The sequence below is a fragment of the Bactrocera tryoni genome, unplaced genomic scaffold, assembly GCF_016617805.1.
Source record: "Bactrocera tryoni isolate S06 unplaced genomic scaffold, CSIRO_BtryS06_freeze2 scaffold_7, whole genome shotgun sequence".
In the NCBI taxonomy this organism is placed as follows: domain Eukaryota; kingdom Metazoa; phylum Arthropoda; class Insecta; order Diptera; family Tephritidae; genus Bactrocera; species Bactrocera tryoni.
The window spans coordinates 1232894-1251283 of record NW_024396366.1 but is presented as its reverse complement, the minus strand read 5'-3'; the positions used below and the strand labels follow the sequence as shown (position 1 = coordinate 1251283).

Genomic DNA, 18390 nt, shown 5'->3' with positions numbered 1-18390 from the left:
TTAATGCACCGCCAAACATTCTCCATTGGACATTCGTCCCATAAAATAATGGATGTTTGTTGCAAGACTTTAGCCATTCCAGAACTCCTTGAAATATTGTGCATGTTGGTGGGCTACCAACATATGATGATGGTAAAATTGTTAAACGGCCGATATCATTCACATTTACATCATTGATTATTGCGTCACGCAAATGTATGTATTCCTCTGATCTTAATCGGGCTTGATTGTAACGGATGAAATTTAATCGCTCACTTTCAATTTTGGCGTACATATCGACGATATATTGATGCGAAAGTTGATTGCATCGCAAAATAAAATTTGTTTCTTGAGGGCGAATCATCAATCGGTACGAATAAAAATTCATCGCACTGACTTTTTTTGTTGATTCTACATGTATTGCAAAAATTAATTAGCGAATGAAAATGATTTATAAATTATATTTAGCACATTTGCGTAAATTGCGGGAATTCCCGTCATTCATGTTTCCTCCAATAAAACAATTGCGGGAATTCCCGCGCTATTTGAATAGGGCTTTTCTACCGTCAAAAATGGTTCACTTCTTAGCACTGCACATTTTTAGTGTTGGTAAAGTCGTGAACTACCATCCCTGACAGGCCAACCGCAATTCAAACAAATTTAATTTAGGGAATCCCCATTCAAAGTTAACGTGCCAGTCATTTGTGGTTTGTTGAGGGGAAGTTTCAATAAAACGAAATGCGGGAAATCCCGACAAAAGTGCATAGGAAATTCATGTGGTAATGGCGGGAATTCCCTAATTTTTTCAGACTATTTAAAAAAATTAACCTGTAGAAAAAAAGCGGGAATTCCCGCTCTTCAATTTTGTATGAAAAAATTAAGTGATTATCTGGCAGCCACCCGCTAAATTCAAATGAACGCGAACGTGTTAAACAAAATAAAATGTATATGTACCAGTTGTTGGATTTATCATTGGTATGTTGATGTGATAGCCATCGTCCCCTCTCCAAATGGGGTATTGCAAGGCCAACTTACGGGTCCATTTCTTGAGATGAATTGTTCTCCGAAGTTTTCCCTCAAAATGGCCATAGAATCGCGAGCTGTGTGGCATGTAGCGCCATCTTGTTGAAACCACATGTCAACCAAGTTCAGTTCTTCCATTTTTGGCAACAAAAAGTTTGTTAGCATCGAACGATAGCGATCGCCATTCACCGTAACGTTGCGTCCAACAGCATCTTTGAAAAATACGGTCCAATGATTCCACCAGCGTACAAACCACACCAAACAGTGCATTTTTCGGGATGCATGGGCAGTTGGCCACCAAGATCATGCGATTTAACGCCTTTAGACTATTTTTTGTGGGGCTACGTCAAGTCTAAAGTCTACAGAAATAAGCCAGCAACTATTCCAGCTTTGGAAGACAACATTTCCGAAGAAATTCGGGCTATTCCGGCCGAAATGCTCGAAAAAGTTGCCCAAAATTGGACTTTCCGAATGGACCACCTAAGACGCAGCCGCGGTCAACATTTAAATGAAATTATCTTCAAAAAGTAAATGTCATGAACCAATCTAACGTTTCAAATAAAGAACCGATGAGATTTTGCAAATTTTATGCGTTTTTTTTTTAAAAAAAGTTATCAAGCTCTTAAAAAATCACCCGATAGATACGCACATTCCCAGTAGCAAAATAATTCGCTACTGAAAAAAGTAAGCGAGTTGGTAATGGGTTGCGGAGCAAGAAACGAAAAAAATTTCGCTTTAAAATCGTTGTTGTTATCTTTAAGAAATGTGCGAATTTTATTCATATGAGTTGGTCATCCGCACAACTGATCGACCCAGCCCTCTGGGTATGTGAGCGCTTCAGTACTACTTTTTTGTTGTTGTTCTTTTCTGAAAAAAATTGGTAACCGTTAGTCCTGCCACGATGCCGACAATTGTTGTCTTTCAATTTTAAGGATTGTCGTTTTTAGTAAATTTTAAGTATCGGTTGAAAGCGGTCGCGTGTGAAGTATTAAAAGTTATATAAGTACATATGTACAGCAAACGTCATCAAAGAAGATATATTAATGCCGAAATAAATAAAATTCTAAATATAAATAATTCAAATGACAATAATTATAATCTTAGTGAATGTGACAATGATAATGAAAATGTGGTTGAAATTAACAATGCAAATTCTAGAACTGAAAATGTGAATGAAAGTAGTTTGGTAGTTGACTTAAAACAATGGGCAGTGAAAAATAACGTACCTCGTGTGGCTTTTGATGATTTATTGAGATTTTTAAATAAATGGCATTTAAATGTCCCAACTTGCGCAGAGTCTCTGATTATTAGGCAGGATTCAATTATAAGAAGTGTTTCGCCTGGAACATATTTGCATTTAGGAGTCGAAAATAAGCTGCGTAGAATAAGTGACATTATAAAACAAATGGAAATTGTAGTGTTAGATATCGGTATTGACGGTTTTCCACTATATATGTAAGAGTTCACAGCAAACGTTATGGCCTATTATGGGAAAGCTTTTTCCACAATTAAATACTGATGTATTGTTATTTGGCGTTTATTTAGGTACAAAAAAAACATCCAGCGTGAATAGTTATTTACAGGAATTTGCGTCTGAAATATACAATTTACTTAAAAATGGTATAAACATAAGTGGAAAGGTATTTCAAATCAAAATCAGAGCGTTCATATGTGATTCACCCGCAAAGGCATTTTTATGTCAGACTATGGGACATAATGCATTAGAAGGTTGTACTAGATGTTGCCAGCAAGGAGAACGCATAAACAACAGAACAGTTTACAGCACATCAAAGGCATTGCCACGCACTGACGAAGGTTTTTCATTACGAAAAAGTGAAAATTATCACAAAATTTCAATGTATATAAATTCATTATCAGCAACTAAATCGGTGTATCAGGTGTCTATTATAAAAAACATTATTGGATCAATTGGAGTTACACACGGAATGAAAAAAATTCTCAGCGATAGCGTCATGGTGCAGTTAAACTATGATGGACTGCAAGACAAGGTGGCATTCAAGAAGTTTGAGTGCCTAAATAATGCCATATATGGTAAATTTTACTTTTCCGTAATGAATAAGTCTTTGTTTTGATACACTTTGTTTATTTTTTTTAGAAGCAATGCAAGTGGAAGGTTTCACTAAAGGCGATTATGAGCGGGAGCTCAAAAGAGCTTTCAAGATGGGTAACAACCGATATCACAAAGCGGGCTCTTTGAAAAAGCAAAAAGATAAACAAATATAATAAATTAAAGTATGAAAACAATTAATTAAAGTAACATTGACATTATTTTTAATTGAAAATCTTAATTATAGCAATTTGTACTGAAATGGAGTTCTTTATTATTTCTAATTGAATTAAAAAATATAAAACTATAAGATATTTATTTTGGATTCGTTTTAGTAGGAAATGAGCACAACTGATCGATTCATATATTTAGGTATGTGAGCCGGTAATGCTTACAACTGACTAATTCATGTCTTCAGATATATAGCTTGGTAATGCGTACAGCTGATCGATTTGTATCCCTGAGTATGTGAGTTGATCTGTTCTGAAATTCCTAGGACATCGTTGTGTTAAAATTCAGCAATGAATTCAGCAGTAAAACACTCACTTTTGCTCTTACCAACTCATACACCTATTACCTTTTGCTAGTGGGTTGCTTCAAAGTCCACATTGGCATATTTTCCGCAAAACCCGTTGGTTTTTGGCTAAAAAAAACGAGCAAACCAAAGCGTAATACATATGTACATAAGTACATGTACAAAGTGTATCAAAACAAAGACTTATTCATTACGGAAAAGTAAAATTTACCATATATGGCATTATTTAGGCACTCAAACTTCTTGAATGCCACCTTGTCTTGCAGTCCATCATAATTTAACTGCACCATGACGCTATCGCTGAGAATTTTTTTCATTCCGTGTGTAACTCCATTTGATCTAATAATGTTTTTTATAATAGACACCTGATACACCAATTTAGTTGCTGATAATGAATTTATATACATTGAAATTTTGTGATAATTTTCACTTTTTCGTAATGAAAAACCTTCGTCAGTGCGTGGCAATGCCTTTGATATGCTGTAAACTGTTCTGTTGTTTATGCGTTCTCCTTGCTGGCAACATCTAGTACAACCTTCTAATGCATTATGTCCCATAGTCTGACATAAAAATGCCTTTACGGGTGAATCACATATGAACGCTCTGATTTTGATTTGAAATACCTTTCCACTTATGTTTATACATACATGTACATATGTATTTGTACAAAGTGCAGTGATCTCTAAAACAAGCGCTCATTAGCACAGAATAAATAAAAGATCCACCTATAGGCATACCCTATAGGACATTTGGACATAAAATATATGTATAGTATGTAAAACAAATATGTATAGAAAAATAAAACATATAAAATATTTCCGGTCATCAATAAATAATTAAATCAAATTTAATCGATATCCTATATATGTAGGTGTAATCTTTTTTTTTTTTTCTTTTGAAAAACTCTTATTTACTTAAAAGAGTTCACGTCTAAACATATTCATATATACGAAAAATTTGGAAAATTTTTTTTTCGTTCAATACTCTTATTAACTTAAAAGAGTTCGCGATTACACATAATATCAAATACGTAAAGCTTCATGTCATATAAAATTCGTTCAAAACTCTTATTTACTTAAAAGAGTTCTCGTCTAATTATATATATACAGATACGAAAATATTTTTGAAATCTCGGTTTATCAAAAAGCCATTGGTTTTATTGATTTTTTTAAAACTCTTACATACAAAAGAGTCTTCTACTCAACATTTTATAAACGAAACTTTTTCTAAACATCTACAAGTCTAGTTTTCACTAAGACGTTTTGATTTATTCTATACATCTTTTAAATGAGCTCAGACTCAAAGGAATCTAAAACAACTTAGTTGCTAAAAGTTCCAAAGATGATTTCAGATGAAAAAAGTCCGTGTACAAGCTACACGCTCAAAGCAAGGTGCTACAAAACAAAAAAGGGTGAAAGATATTTCATACACCAAATTTATTTCTGAGAGTGACTTTCTAGTTCGATACTGAATTAAAAAAGACACTCAGACGACTCAGATCTACCAGAAAATTTTAAATCCTCTGCTTACTCCAAATTTTGAAAATGGCTTAGACCAATACGAACAGACAAAAGCCAGAGGAGAGCTGCCACAAAGACAAGTCCAAAAGGCAAGTTCAGTCATTCACCTTAAAGTGCCAGTATGCGACACACATATATTTCATGGTGGTTATGAACAGTGGCTGTCCTTCCGGGACATGTTTACAGACGTGTACATAAACCATCCTAAATTATCACAAGCGCAGAAATTGTATCACCTCAGATACAAAACCAAACGTCAAGCAGGCGTACTAGTCAAACAGTTCGCTCTCAATGACGAAAATTTCAACTTTGCTTAGGAAGCTCTAAAAGCACGTTACGAAAACGATAGAATATTGGTCGACAAACAAGTGACGATATTAAAATTCAGAAAGAAACAAGTGAAGAATTCATAAAACTTCAATCCACTGTTTCAAATTGTTTGTCGGTTTTATCGACACAGAATATTCCCACACATTTTACCATTTTGGTAAATATATGCACAGCTGCGTTACCAGAAAAATCGTTACTTTTGTGGGAGCAATCGCTCTCATCGCGAAGAAAGTGCAAATGAAAAATTTGTTACTACCAAATATGAAATTGCAGAAAGGGTAGATAAAAAATTAGTCAGGACGAAAAACGTTCAAAACGACCTCAATAGAAGCTTCAATAGACCCCAAGCAAGTAGCCACAATAATTTAAATAAAAGTTTTTTAAGAATCAATCATTCACTTCCGAACAATATAAACAAACGTCATGCGAACTTTGTAGAGGAGGTCACAAGCTCAAATCGTGCGAGAAATTCAAAACCATTAGTATTAGCGATCGAAACAATTTCGTAAGAACGAAAAAATTATGTACCAACTGTTTGTCACATGCGCATACGCTTCAAGATTGCCAAAGCAAATTTAATCGCGTTTACTGCCATAAAAGACAACATTCAATGTTACATATACAAAATTATTCCAGCTCACCCCAAACAGCGCAAACGTAAAAAGAGCAACAGGTTTAGTTGCAACAACAAATTCTGAAAACTGCCAAGAAGCACCATGCTGCTCAAAAACCCAAACGCTACATAGCGAAAATCACAGTAGGGTACTATTACCCACAGCAGTCCCATGTTAAGGTCTCCCACTCTCATGAAAGGCTATGTGGCCGTCTTTGTATGTTTCACGACAAAGGCAGTACACCTTGAGCAATGTAGTAAACTGACGACGGAGGCTTTTCTCGCTCGACGTGGCTACCCATACAAAATCATGAGCGATAATGGCAAAACATTCATTGGAGCTCAACTCACAGTACTCTCGCAAGACCAATCATTTTTCACCGCCTTAACTTCAGGGCATTTTCTAAAAGGAGCACCCATCCTGGCCATTCCTGAGCCAGGCGTGTAGTCGCTATCCTTATTAAATCGATGGGAAAGAGTTAAAATTCTCCATCATGATTTCAGCCGCCGATGGAAAGACGAGTACGTAAAGGATCTCCACAAAAAATACCGTTGGAAGACTCCTAAGCAAGCGCCTAAACTTGGAGACTGTGTCCTCATCCATGATGATTCTACCCCTTACCGAGTGGCGGCTTGGCCGCATATAAAAGCTACATTATGGCTCCGACGGTCACATACGAGTCGTGGATCTCCGCACGCAAAATGGAACACTTACCGGACCGCGTATGAAGCTGTGCTTTCTACCAACCACCGATGATCGCGAATCCGAAAACCGCAAAAAACAAACCGATATTATCGCGACACAATAAACGAATCAAATGAAAACAATAAAATACGAGAAATACGCCAATAACAAACCGTCAAAAAATAACAAATCGTCAAAAAATAACAAACCGTCGAATAATAACAAAGAAAACTAACACAAAATGGTCGATCTATACGACAAGCCATTCATGCCACATATCGTAGTACGATGGCCCATATCTAATTGTATGACAGATTTATAATCAACAATCTTCTCTATACATTACCATGGATGTAGATACGCCAGTCGTAGCTACGCCAGTCGCAGCTACGCCAACCGCTCGGGCGGTTACCAATGTGCCTCGCACCGGGCCTACACCAGCGCCCCGAACTGTGGTTGCAACAGCACCGGCAACTGCCCCGGTAACCAAGCCGGCAACCACGCCGGCACCTGTACCTGCAACCGCGCCTGCAGCGGTATTTACACCCACACCTCGTGGTGGCACAAGACCACCACCGACCACATCATGGACTTCGGAGACCCTAAGGTGCCCTATCTGTCGACGCCCACATCGTTTGCACCATTGTGGCATATTTAGGGGTATGCGACCCTTGCAACGTCAGCAAGTTGCCCAGGCTCACGGGCATTGCCACAACTGCCTGTCGCACACTCATATGACTCCAGAGTGTGATTCACTGGGGCTGTGCCAAATATGCCACAGGCCGCATCACACGCTGCTACATCGCAGCTCGTCACGCGAAGTGAATCGACCACCCACCCATCACGGCCGCGTAACCCTATTTCAACCCGCAGTTCGTGTCGCACATCAGCCGAGCAGAACGTCGTTGCGGCGTCGACAGCCTGGACCACCACCTCGTCGATCTACGGGTTTGAACAGCGTTGTGGCAACGCTGCAAAAGCTGCAGCGCCTTCTAGGCTAAACTGTCGCCTAGGGGGACCGGAATGGCTAAATGAGCTTCTGACCCCCCTCCTAATATAACACCTCTACACCATATACGTTATACACACCACCTCTTCACCCCACACTACACACACCAACTCAACACATCGGCATCATGCACACCATCTTTTCATCCTACACTACACACCCTATACTCAACACATCGGCATCATGCAAACCGCATCATTATCTACACCATACCTTTCACACCACACGCATGAGGACACCACACATAGTTAACAAAAGGAACTGACGGACGGCGCCCGGCCCTCTTTTGTACTCTATCCATGCGCATACACGCATCACACTTAAACTTTATATTTTTGCGCGAATTCGCAAAAAAGGTGAGTGCCGGTAATTTTATAGATATTAAACATATCAAAGCTTTTTACAACCGAGATGTTTCAGCCTCAATCGTGCAAAGACTTGACAATGGAGAAGAAAATGCTTAGGTCTCTCCACTACACTCTCCTCCATACAGCTACGAAAGCTCACTACGCCTCTTTTTCAGCAGCTTCTCCACATATCCCTCGTCGGCATGTGAGCAGAAAAAACCACCGCCGCAGTGAACCGAATTTCCAGTGGTGCCATTGAAGAAAGAAAAAAATTTAAGCATGTCCTTCATGTCCCCAACTGCCCTGAGCCTTAGAGCACACTTCGCAGTCATACACCTGCCGGCAAAGTCCACGGGTGCTGTGTTTAAAATAGCATTAAGTGATAATGTTGGTGTAGTGCATAGTGCATAGGAGATGCCGATGAGAGCCGCTCTTTGAACACGCTCAAGCTTTTTAGACAATGAATACAGCTGAAAATTTTATCAAAATAAAAAAAATTATTTATATCAAACCTACGAAGTTTTAGAATTCTCGTTAATTTTTGAACACACCTCAGATTTCTATTGTAATTTGCTAAGACTTTCGTACATATGTATGTACTTTAAAATAGTCTAACCAATTTCCTTACCTAGAATTCGATACGATCGAAATCGTGATTATTTAAACAAGAATAAATTCAAGTTCATGTGTTTTGGGTTTTCTTCATACTCAATATCACAGCCAGGCAAAATTTCAATACTCACCTAGTAGCAAATGAAAGTACTTGGAAGTCTTAGAACAATAATGCTTATAACCGAAGCTTGTGTAAAATATGCAAAATACGTGGGGCGCCCAACATAAAATAAATAGTATGGCTGATGCTATGAGTACATTGGCTAGGCGTCGTCTCGAGTGGAGAGTTGAAGTTCGTGGTAATGGTATACCAGGCGCAGCTGGACCATGCAAACATGTTTTATGGTTAATACGTTGACGTTGGGAATGTGCCCGAATTTCACGCATTGCCCTGAAAACAAAAGAATTATAAATGCATATGCGGGGTTGAAATAAAAAAAAATTGTTTACAAAGATACTCTACTAATAAAAAACTATATACAGGGTTTGTCCGGAAAGTAATAGGACTGATTTTTTTCCGCCGCAACTGTACTTCGGAGCGTGCGCGAGTCAAGGAACGTACATGAATGTATATCTTATAATAATATCTTATCCAAATATCCTAAACAAACAATTAACAAAATAACCTTATGTTTCAGTAAACAGAAAAAAAGAAAATTCCTCAAAACAAGTTTATCTTGGAACAATAGAAGTGCACTAACAGTACAACAAAAAATAACAACCCAAATAGTTATATACTGGTAAATAACCAGCATCTCAATTGTATAAGTAACACTAGGATTTATGTAAACAAACAATATATTATATTTAAACAAATTAACAATAGTAAAGCAATAAGTAAACATACGAGTTAGTATAAATAGAAGTAAGAACCATTTAATAAGTTAGTCAGCCACGCACACAGAACACAGTAGGGGGATTCTCTTGCTCTTGCAAGATTGCAGATTGCAAAAATCCTATACCGAAATATACTATACACGGGCACGAGAGCACCCATTGCAGAATCTAGTGATATATGAACGGTCAATTTATTGTAAATGACCATTGTGCATGGCTGTTGTGAATTGGCGCACCTTCTTCATTCATTCTTAACAAAACAAATGTAACAAATCTTTATAATTTAAATAGAAATTATAAAATATATTTAAAATTTACCTTCCCCAACAATTTAACTTCAAAATATGTATTTAAGTAAAATGACAACTAGCACAGAGTTGCAATTATTTTTTTACGTGTCTTTGCACGAAAATAACCATGGGTTTTGGTTTGACATATTTTACAGCCATTGCAAATAATTTTCTGCGTGTGTTTGTTGTTGTGCCGTTGCACCAAGAGGAAAATTCTGCAATTCGTGCACCTTGCAAGGGTTTTGCAAGAGCAAGAGAATCCCCCTAGTCTAACAGCAGACAGCAAGACGGACAGGGTAGTAGCACAGCGAAAATCACAATTAAAATAGCTTAGCAAGGCCGTATGTTCGCATATTCCTGCATAGCTGCAAACTATAACAAAGCAGTAAACAGTGCAGTGCAGTGAACAGTGCACTGACTACTAACAATTTATTGAAATTATAAAAAATAATAAAAAGGAAAAACATTGCAGTCCGAGTTTTGACAACTCAACAATAATTTTTCCAAATCCCTCCTCCCTGATCACCCTGAGCAAGGATAAGCTTACCGCTCTCGCACAATCGATCCAACGCTAACAACGCTACCACCTCCTCCTCTTCCGCAAAAACCTCCCCCTCTCCGGAAAATGCTCAAATGAGCATTGACCAAACCGATGACACCGCGTTCATCGAAGTTCCCCGCCGGGAAAAACCCGAGCGGCACCGCACAAAATCGCCCCCCGAAACCCGCATAATTGACGGCTTCCTGTCGTCATCCTCTTCCGATGAAAGCGAGGATCTCGGCCCCCTAAGGAGAAAAACCCTCCTCGAATCCGTATCCTCCGGAAGGAATCGTGGGAGAAAGGAGAAGAAGAATCGACTCAGTCCTGTTACTTTCCGGACAAACCCTGTACATATGTATATTGTATATATACAATTTCATGCCGACCTAATTTTATTCATTAAATATGTACACAGTCAATTCGTTGAACTTTAAATAGCTACTAATTTTTTATCTTATATAAGAAATTACGACATTATCTAATTTATAATTTCTTATTCCCATTTTTAGTACTTTATAAGTACCTTGTTCAATACTAATTTTTAACATGGAAGGAAGGGCTAATTTCGGATGTAAACGAACATTTTACACTCTCGAATATTGCAGGATTAAATGAGGAAAATATATTCAGGTCCTGCAAAACTTTATATTTAACAATTAAGGAAGGAAGTTCAGGTGTAACCAAACATCTTATATTTTTACAATTTGCTAACAAATTATGAATTAAAACTTTATATTAAGGGGTTATATAGATTTAGAATCTTCATAAAATCGATTTGTTTATTTTATTTTCTTAATTTAAGAAACTTGCAGAAAATTTCATATCGAAATGTCAAAATATTGCCACTCTCATTATCTTATAGTGTAATAGTGTCACTCACGCTTTTTTTTGCCGAGTTATCGCACTTTTAAAAGTTTTCATTAAAACCGTTATATGGGGAGATGCTAAAAAGATTTATTCCGAGCAAGTTTAACTGATTTATCTAAAGTTTCTTGGGAAATATACTTCTTCTTCTTAATTGGCGTAGACACCGCTTACGCGATTATAGCCGAGTTAACAACAGCGCGCCAGTCGTTTCTTCTTTTCGCTACGTGGCGCCAGTTGGATATTCCAAGCGTAGCCAGGTCCTTCTCCACATGGTCCTTCCAACGGAGTGGAGGTCTTCCTCTTCCTCTGCTTCCCCCGGCGGGTACAGCGTCGAATACTTTCAGAGCTGGAGTGTTTCCGTCCATTCGGACAACATGACCTAGCCAGCGTAGCCCTGTCTTTTAATTCGCTGAACTATGTCAATGTCGTCATATATCTCGTACAGCTCATCGTTCCATCGAATGCGATATTCGCCGTGGCCAACGCGCAAAGGATCATAAATCTTTCGCAGAACTTTTCTCTCGAAAACTCGAAACGTCGACTCATCAGTTGTTGACATCGTCCAAGCCTCTGCACCATATATGTAGCAGGACGGGAATTATGAGTGACTTATAGAGTTTGGTTTTTGTTTGTCGAGAGAGGACTTTGCTTCTCAATTGCCTACTCAGTCCGAAGTAGCACCTGTTGGCAAGAGTTATCCTGCGTTGGATTTCTAGGCTGACATTGTTGGTGGTGTTTACGCTGGTACCAAGATAGGCGAAATTATCTACGACTTCAAAGTTATGACTGTCAACAGTGACGTGAGAGTCAAGTCGCGAGTGCGACGACTGTTTGTTTGATGTAAGGAGATATTTCGTCTTGCCCTCGTTCACTGCCAGACCCATTTTCTGTGCTTCCTTGTCCAGTCTGGAGAAAGCAGAACCTATCGGCGCGGGTGTTAAGGCCGATGATGTCAATATCATCGGCATACGCCAGCAGCTGTACACTCTTATAAAAGATGGTACCTTCTCTATTAAGTTCTGCAGCTCGAACTATTTTCTCCAGAAGCAGGTTGAAAAAGTCACACGATAGGGAATCGCCTTGTCTGAAACCTTGTTTGGTATCGAACGGCTCGGAGAGGTCCTTCCCGATTCTGACGGAGCTTTTGGGAAATATACACATTAAACTAATTAGGGATCGTCAACTTTTTAAACATCTACCCTTTAACATTAGGCGTGTTTTATTTGACCAGCAAATTAAGCTGTGAGCTTATTTTGTATGGAGGACTTAGCCAACATAATTTTGTTGGCTTGTCATAAGCTATCATAGCTCGTATATTGAACTAGAGACATTGCCAAAAAAAGTAGTTGGCAAAGCGAGAAACCTCATTTTGACAGATGAAAATGTAAACACACCAAAATTACAAATTTTTGGATGAGTATTAAGTTAAAATTAAGACAAATACTATGAACATTTGTTTTCAGTTTTTTTATTCTAGACCTCAAATAACTAAAATAAATATACATATTTGTATAGCATATTAATATTCCGTTTACAAATTTGAAATTTCAAACTAAATTGTATATCAGCTGGTTGTTCTTGTCCGCATTACCAACCCAATTCATTTTTAAGCGAATATATGGAATAAGCTAGGTGTGTTTTATTTGTCCATGATTTAGCTATTAGGTTGTGATGGTCAAATAAAACACGGCTATTGTAATCCCTTGCACCAAATTATAGTTTTGTGTCTTAATTTGGAGATTAATATAACACTTTATGTGTTTTCGATTAGTGGCGTCATTTGTTCTTTGCATAACCCAATATGTATCTGGATAAGTTTTATGTGATACGACAATCGGCATTTGAAATTCTCTTATATAATACCTTGCGACAGAATTCAACATTCATTATACAAAGAAAATGAATAGTTTACAATAAATTTATTTACTTCTGTATATTATAGGAGAAATCGACTTAATTTGATTACTAATAAAGTCAAAAATTTTGACCAACATAAACGGTTTCAATTCAGATGGAAAAGAAAAATGAATGAAAATCATTTTAACCAAAATATACGATATAAAGTCGACTGGAAGCCCAAAAATCATTATATTAGGTATATGAGAACTAATGTAAGTATTCATCCGATTTTATCCTGTTTGAACTCAAGTGCGCATTACGGATACTATTAGAAAACGGCTTTCGCTGCGTTTCAGTAATATACCACAATTGATGGTTTCGGTAAAAATTAACCATAAGCACTAAGGTATATATGTTCAGAGCCTGGAGAATTAAAAAGCTATGGTCAATTAGTTTCTGAGATACACGATGTCGCCACTATATGGGCGGAGCCATGCCCATTGTAAAGATTTGTTACCGACGTCTATAATACCTTTTTCAACCAACCAGCTGATTGAACAATTTTCACAGTAAATAAAGAATTATTCGAAAGGCTTTCTTTCAGAAAGTTTTCTGGAAATAACAATAATGGTTTATGCGAAATACCTCAGTTTCCCTTTCCAACTATCTTGATAAGACTGTCTTGAACATTTCTAAATTATTTGAAGGAACTAGAAATCATTTTCCTGATGGAATGTGTATTAGAATAGTCGTAAGCCAAATTTCATTTGATAAATTAAAGTTTCAGACCCTACTTCTGCTGTAACTACAGCAATATTCATTAGATTTCAACGCTCTTGGTAACACAAGTATTTTTTTTTTAACTATTTCCTATAACAGAAGTTTTAGTACCTCTAATTTAATTTGTCAAAAATATCCTGCGTTTCGCAAACGTCTATAGCATATACATTTTCTGTTTAATATGAAAATTATAATAAGAAACAGATAGAGCGGTTCAAACAGGATCATAAAGTGATGGAAGAATGGTATTAAGATTGTTGAGATCGTCATATGAAGGCAGATTACTGATTTTCCTTAAAAAGACATTATCACCTGGGAAATTATAATAGAAAATTTCATAACAGACGTTGTACTTAAATATAACACATGTTTTCGACACTTTTCTTTCTGTTTACTTAAATGTAATCTTATTTTTTTTAAATATAACTGACATAATAAATGTAACTGACACAATAAATATAACTGTTATTTTCTTTCACAATTTTTGATTTATGTAGTGTAAAATGGGAATGGTGAAAGATTTAAAAAAACGTGAGTAAATCTTACAAAACCATTGATAGTTTCATAAACATCTTATATTTAGGGCAAGAAAACCACTGTAGACCAGTGTTATTTATATATTTAGTATATATATGTATACATATAAATTTTAGTTCAAATGATTTGTAGCATTCATGTTTAGAAAATATTCTAAAGCAAATAGCTCAAGATATGGAAATACTTGTGTAAGTATATCTGACTATTTAAATAACATATAATATACCTTGGTGATATGGGGTTAGAAGATTTGATGAAATCATGACTTTTTCCGATAATGGAACCTGGATTTAAGTTTTGCATTTGTATATCAGGTCCATTAGAGGGGTCATTTGTGACCGGACATGCGGTTGTCTGCTGAGCGTTGGCGATTCCAGTTACAATAACCATGTGCGTTTGTCTACGGAGTATGGGCATAGGAAGCGGTAATTCACCATGAGCGGCTCGCGCTGTTAAAGAAAGTGCACATAACTTCTGACGTACACCATAATGGTTTAATAGCACACCACATCCGGGTATAATAAATACGGCAAAGGTATGGAAAATAATAAAGGAAATTAAAAATGTACTGGACCCGAGGTCGGAAGTACAGCTTATTCTGACGTTTGGTAAAGCTGTGGTGGTAAGCAAAAACGGTCCCACTTTAGCATTTTCATTGGTACCTAGCAAAATTTCAGACGATGTTGCATATTTGTTGCTGTCATCGAGATTTGTTATTGCACTTTTCGCAATTATGTTGTATGTGTACAGAAATGGCGCGCTGAGAACAGCTGATGCGATCCATGAAAAGAGCGCTAATGAAATATGCAAATATCGACGCTGACGTAACTGTGACAAACATGGGTGTCTTACTGTGGCATAACGATCAAGTGAAAGCATGAAGAAAGAAATTGTACTTGCAGCCACTGGCATTATCTGTAAAGTAATACTAGCATAAAATTTTGATAGTCAAAATTTATATTTCAACAAGATTTGTATACTTGCCTGCACATAATGAATTACTTTGCATATTATCAGTGGTAAAGTGTTCGTCTTACGATTCAGGGCTACATTTAATAAAGTCATTGGTGCAGAAATGCCCGTAACTAACAAGTCGGCAAGGCAAACAGCTAATAAAAGCGGATTTCGCAATCGCACTGATGATGCCGAACAAAGCGTGAACAATAATGTTGCATTACCTAATACGCCACCAAATACAACTAGTCCAAATAGTATGACCATAATTAATAACGTAACTGAAGATAAGAGGTTATCTTCTGAGTCAGGAATGTCAATCGGAGAATGCGTTATAGTGTAATTTAAAAAGGCGTCATAATCATTGTTACCGATCTGCTTTAATATATCTGAACGAGGGTCCTTTGCGATGAGTGGAGGTATCTGGAGACCGTGCGTATCGTGAGAATTGAAAGCATGTTTCAACTGATGATGGCGATAAGTATTTTCCCACCATTGCTGCAAGTTGTTACTGTTCATTGTAGTAAAATAAACGTCGATATTTCATATCATTTAATTCTGAAAAACAATTGAATGAAGGAATTAAAATGTAATATCATATTGAATACTTCGCCTCCTAGACAATATAATGCAAAATGTATTTTCGAAATCCTTGCTATATTTTTGTGTAAGCATTGAGTTAAAAAATATGCAATTTTCGTTTAAAATTTACGTGTTTCACTGGTATTACATAATGTAAAGTCTTATATATTGTGAGCAGCTAAACTGGGTGTAAGCTTTGGTAGAAATACTTAAAATACACTTCTACACATTTAATAAATTTTGCCTATATTATTGTTTTTTATACTCTTGTACGAGGGGACTTCCTCGGTTTAGTGAAATTAATAGAATCATGTCGTGGGAAAATATTGTAAATTGGTCATAGCTTAATAAAGACTTCGCCTTTTTAACCGTTTATTTGCATAATAGTTATTGCAACTTGCCATTGCACACTTCATTTCAAAATCAGTATATTTTATACTTATTCACTTAATTAGCATCTTTGTTGTCAATAGATAAATGTATTTATTTAAAAAATACCCAAAATTTTCGCGCCACCTTGTTCTATATATGCAAGGTGCAAGCCTTTTTAATGGCCCCTACGTCTGCATAACGCTTTCCTTTCATGGGCAAAAGCATTTTTCCGAAAAGGAATATGTCGCACGGTGCCATATCAGGGTGCATTTGTGCAGAACAAACTGTGCACTCACCTTTCGTAAGCCCAAATGTTCGGTCAAAATGCGATAAATCGATACTTCGACTGATTTTTGATGAATTCTCGCACAGTTTCGATGGAATTTCGGGTGATCACGGATTTTGATTGGCCCACATGTTGATCGTCATTTATGTCCTCACAATCACTTAGAAAACGTTGAAACCACTTGCTATGGGATAGGCAATCATCCTCATAAACTTGTTTCATCAATTGAAACGTTTCGGTAAAAGTTTTACCAATTTTAAAACAAAATTTAATGTTGGCTCTTTGTTCGAAGCTCTTTTTCGCACCGATAACACAAACATACTGACACTTAAAACGCAATAACCTCACTTCCAATCAATGAAATGTCATGAAATTCTCACTGGATAATCGATAAAGATAGCAGATTCTAACGCACCAGTCGGCATATATGGCGCCACCGGGGGGCGTTAGATTCAAAAAGTTTACTTTGGAACACACCTTGTATTTATTAACTTTATATATTAATAGCGAGGATAAAAAGCTAATTTCAGAAGCAGAAATCAATTAACTGCAGTAATTAGTACGCCTTTAGTTGGTATATTTTGCTAGCTATGTATCTGTTAAAACTTTTGTTCAATAAATATTATCTACAAAAGGTTTTTGAACACACAAAAAGTTATTTATTTAAAACCGATTTTAAAAATAACAACTTGGAAAGTATTTTCCTTGTCAAGCGGTTTCTCTGATGTGTGATTGTTGCTAAATGGATAAATCTCTCTAACATATAAAAATACGAGTTCCATCGCGTACTAACGTCAATAATCATTTTGTTTGTATTAATTGTTCTCGTAGAAGCCCCAGTATCTACAAGTTTCTTTCGTAATTCATCACTGGTATTAACACTTATTTTAATGAGCTGATATTGTAACATCTTACTACCTGTGTGACAATCTGAGACAAATTTGTTCTAAATAAGCTGTTGTATGATTTTCGTGCAGTTCGATTACGTTTAACGTCCCAAAACAACAAATATAAATTGTCAAAAGGTGAATTGTTAACCCAAGGAACCACCGCTGTTTTATTTTCTCAGTCCGTATAACATACGTTAGACAGTAACTTTCACACTTACAATTGAAAAAATCTTTGAAAATTAATTTTTTTTACGCGCAGTTATAATGTCTCTCTGCTAGTAACTTAAAAAAGCGGAACCAATTCCTTCATGAAATTTCTAAACATTATGGCAAGAAACTAAAATTTAATACCAAATGTATTTTCAATTTCTTTGTAAAACTTATTTCACACTAATTTATAAATGCGCTTCAGTATTTGTAAGCGCACATTCCACCAACGAAATCTCCATATTTTATAACAATATTCAATACATATATGACAGTACATATGACAAAACGTTTCGAAATGGACGTTTTCGTGCTAATTCGAGTAAGAGTGTTATGAAGATGTGAAGTAAGATTTGAATAAAAAACATCGACGTAAAACATTGGATTTTTGAAAAAATATCAATGCAGCGTCGGGTGTGTTCGTTGCGAAATTATTGCAGCAGTGTTGCCTTTGATGCGAAAACATCACGCGAAAATCAAACAACACTGCCGAAGCAACACGTCTTGTCGGTAATTTGTTGCGCATCCAAGAACGGATCCAGTCTCTTTCAGTTATGCAGCTTTGTGAGACAAAGTGGGTACAAAGACATGATCCCATTCTTCAATTCAATTCCTTCCGGAAATAGTTCAAGTACTGCCAGAAATAAGCGAATGGAAGAATAGAACGCCTGCAGTAAAAGCGTCGAA

At 36.7% G+C, this 18390-nt stretch overlaps 1 protein-coding gene across 7 annotated transcripts in view; it reads right to left on the bottom strand.

Annotated features, from left to right (window-relative positions):
• Positions 1–18390, bottom strand: part of LOC120781463 — a 131721-nt gene that overhangs the window by 64446 nt on the left and 48885 nt on the right. For 4 of the 7 annotated variants that reach the window (XR_005706069.1, XR_005706068.1, XM_040113688.1 and 1 more), the window contains exons 3-5: positions 15397–15924; positions 14639–15327; positions 8853–9112 (exon numbers count right to left, since the gene is read on the bottom strand). Coding sequence is in view for 5 of the 7 variants with exons in the window: in XM_040113688.1 (XP_039969622.1) it covers positions 8853–9112; positions 14639–15327; positions 15397–15885 (1438 nt within the window). In the remaining 2 variants the exon portion in view is untranslated. Of the gene's footprint in view, positions 1–2228; positions 2378–2414; positions 2596–8852; positions 9113–14638; positions 15328–15396; positions 15925–18390 lie in introns of those variants that run through there. The other 3 variants (XM_040113683.1, XM_040113686.1, XM_040113687.1) reach the window with 3 other exon arrangements.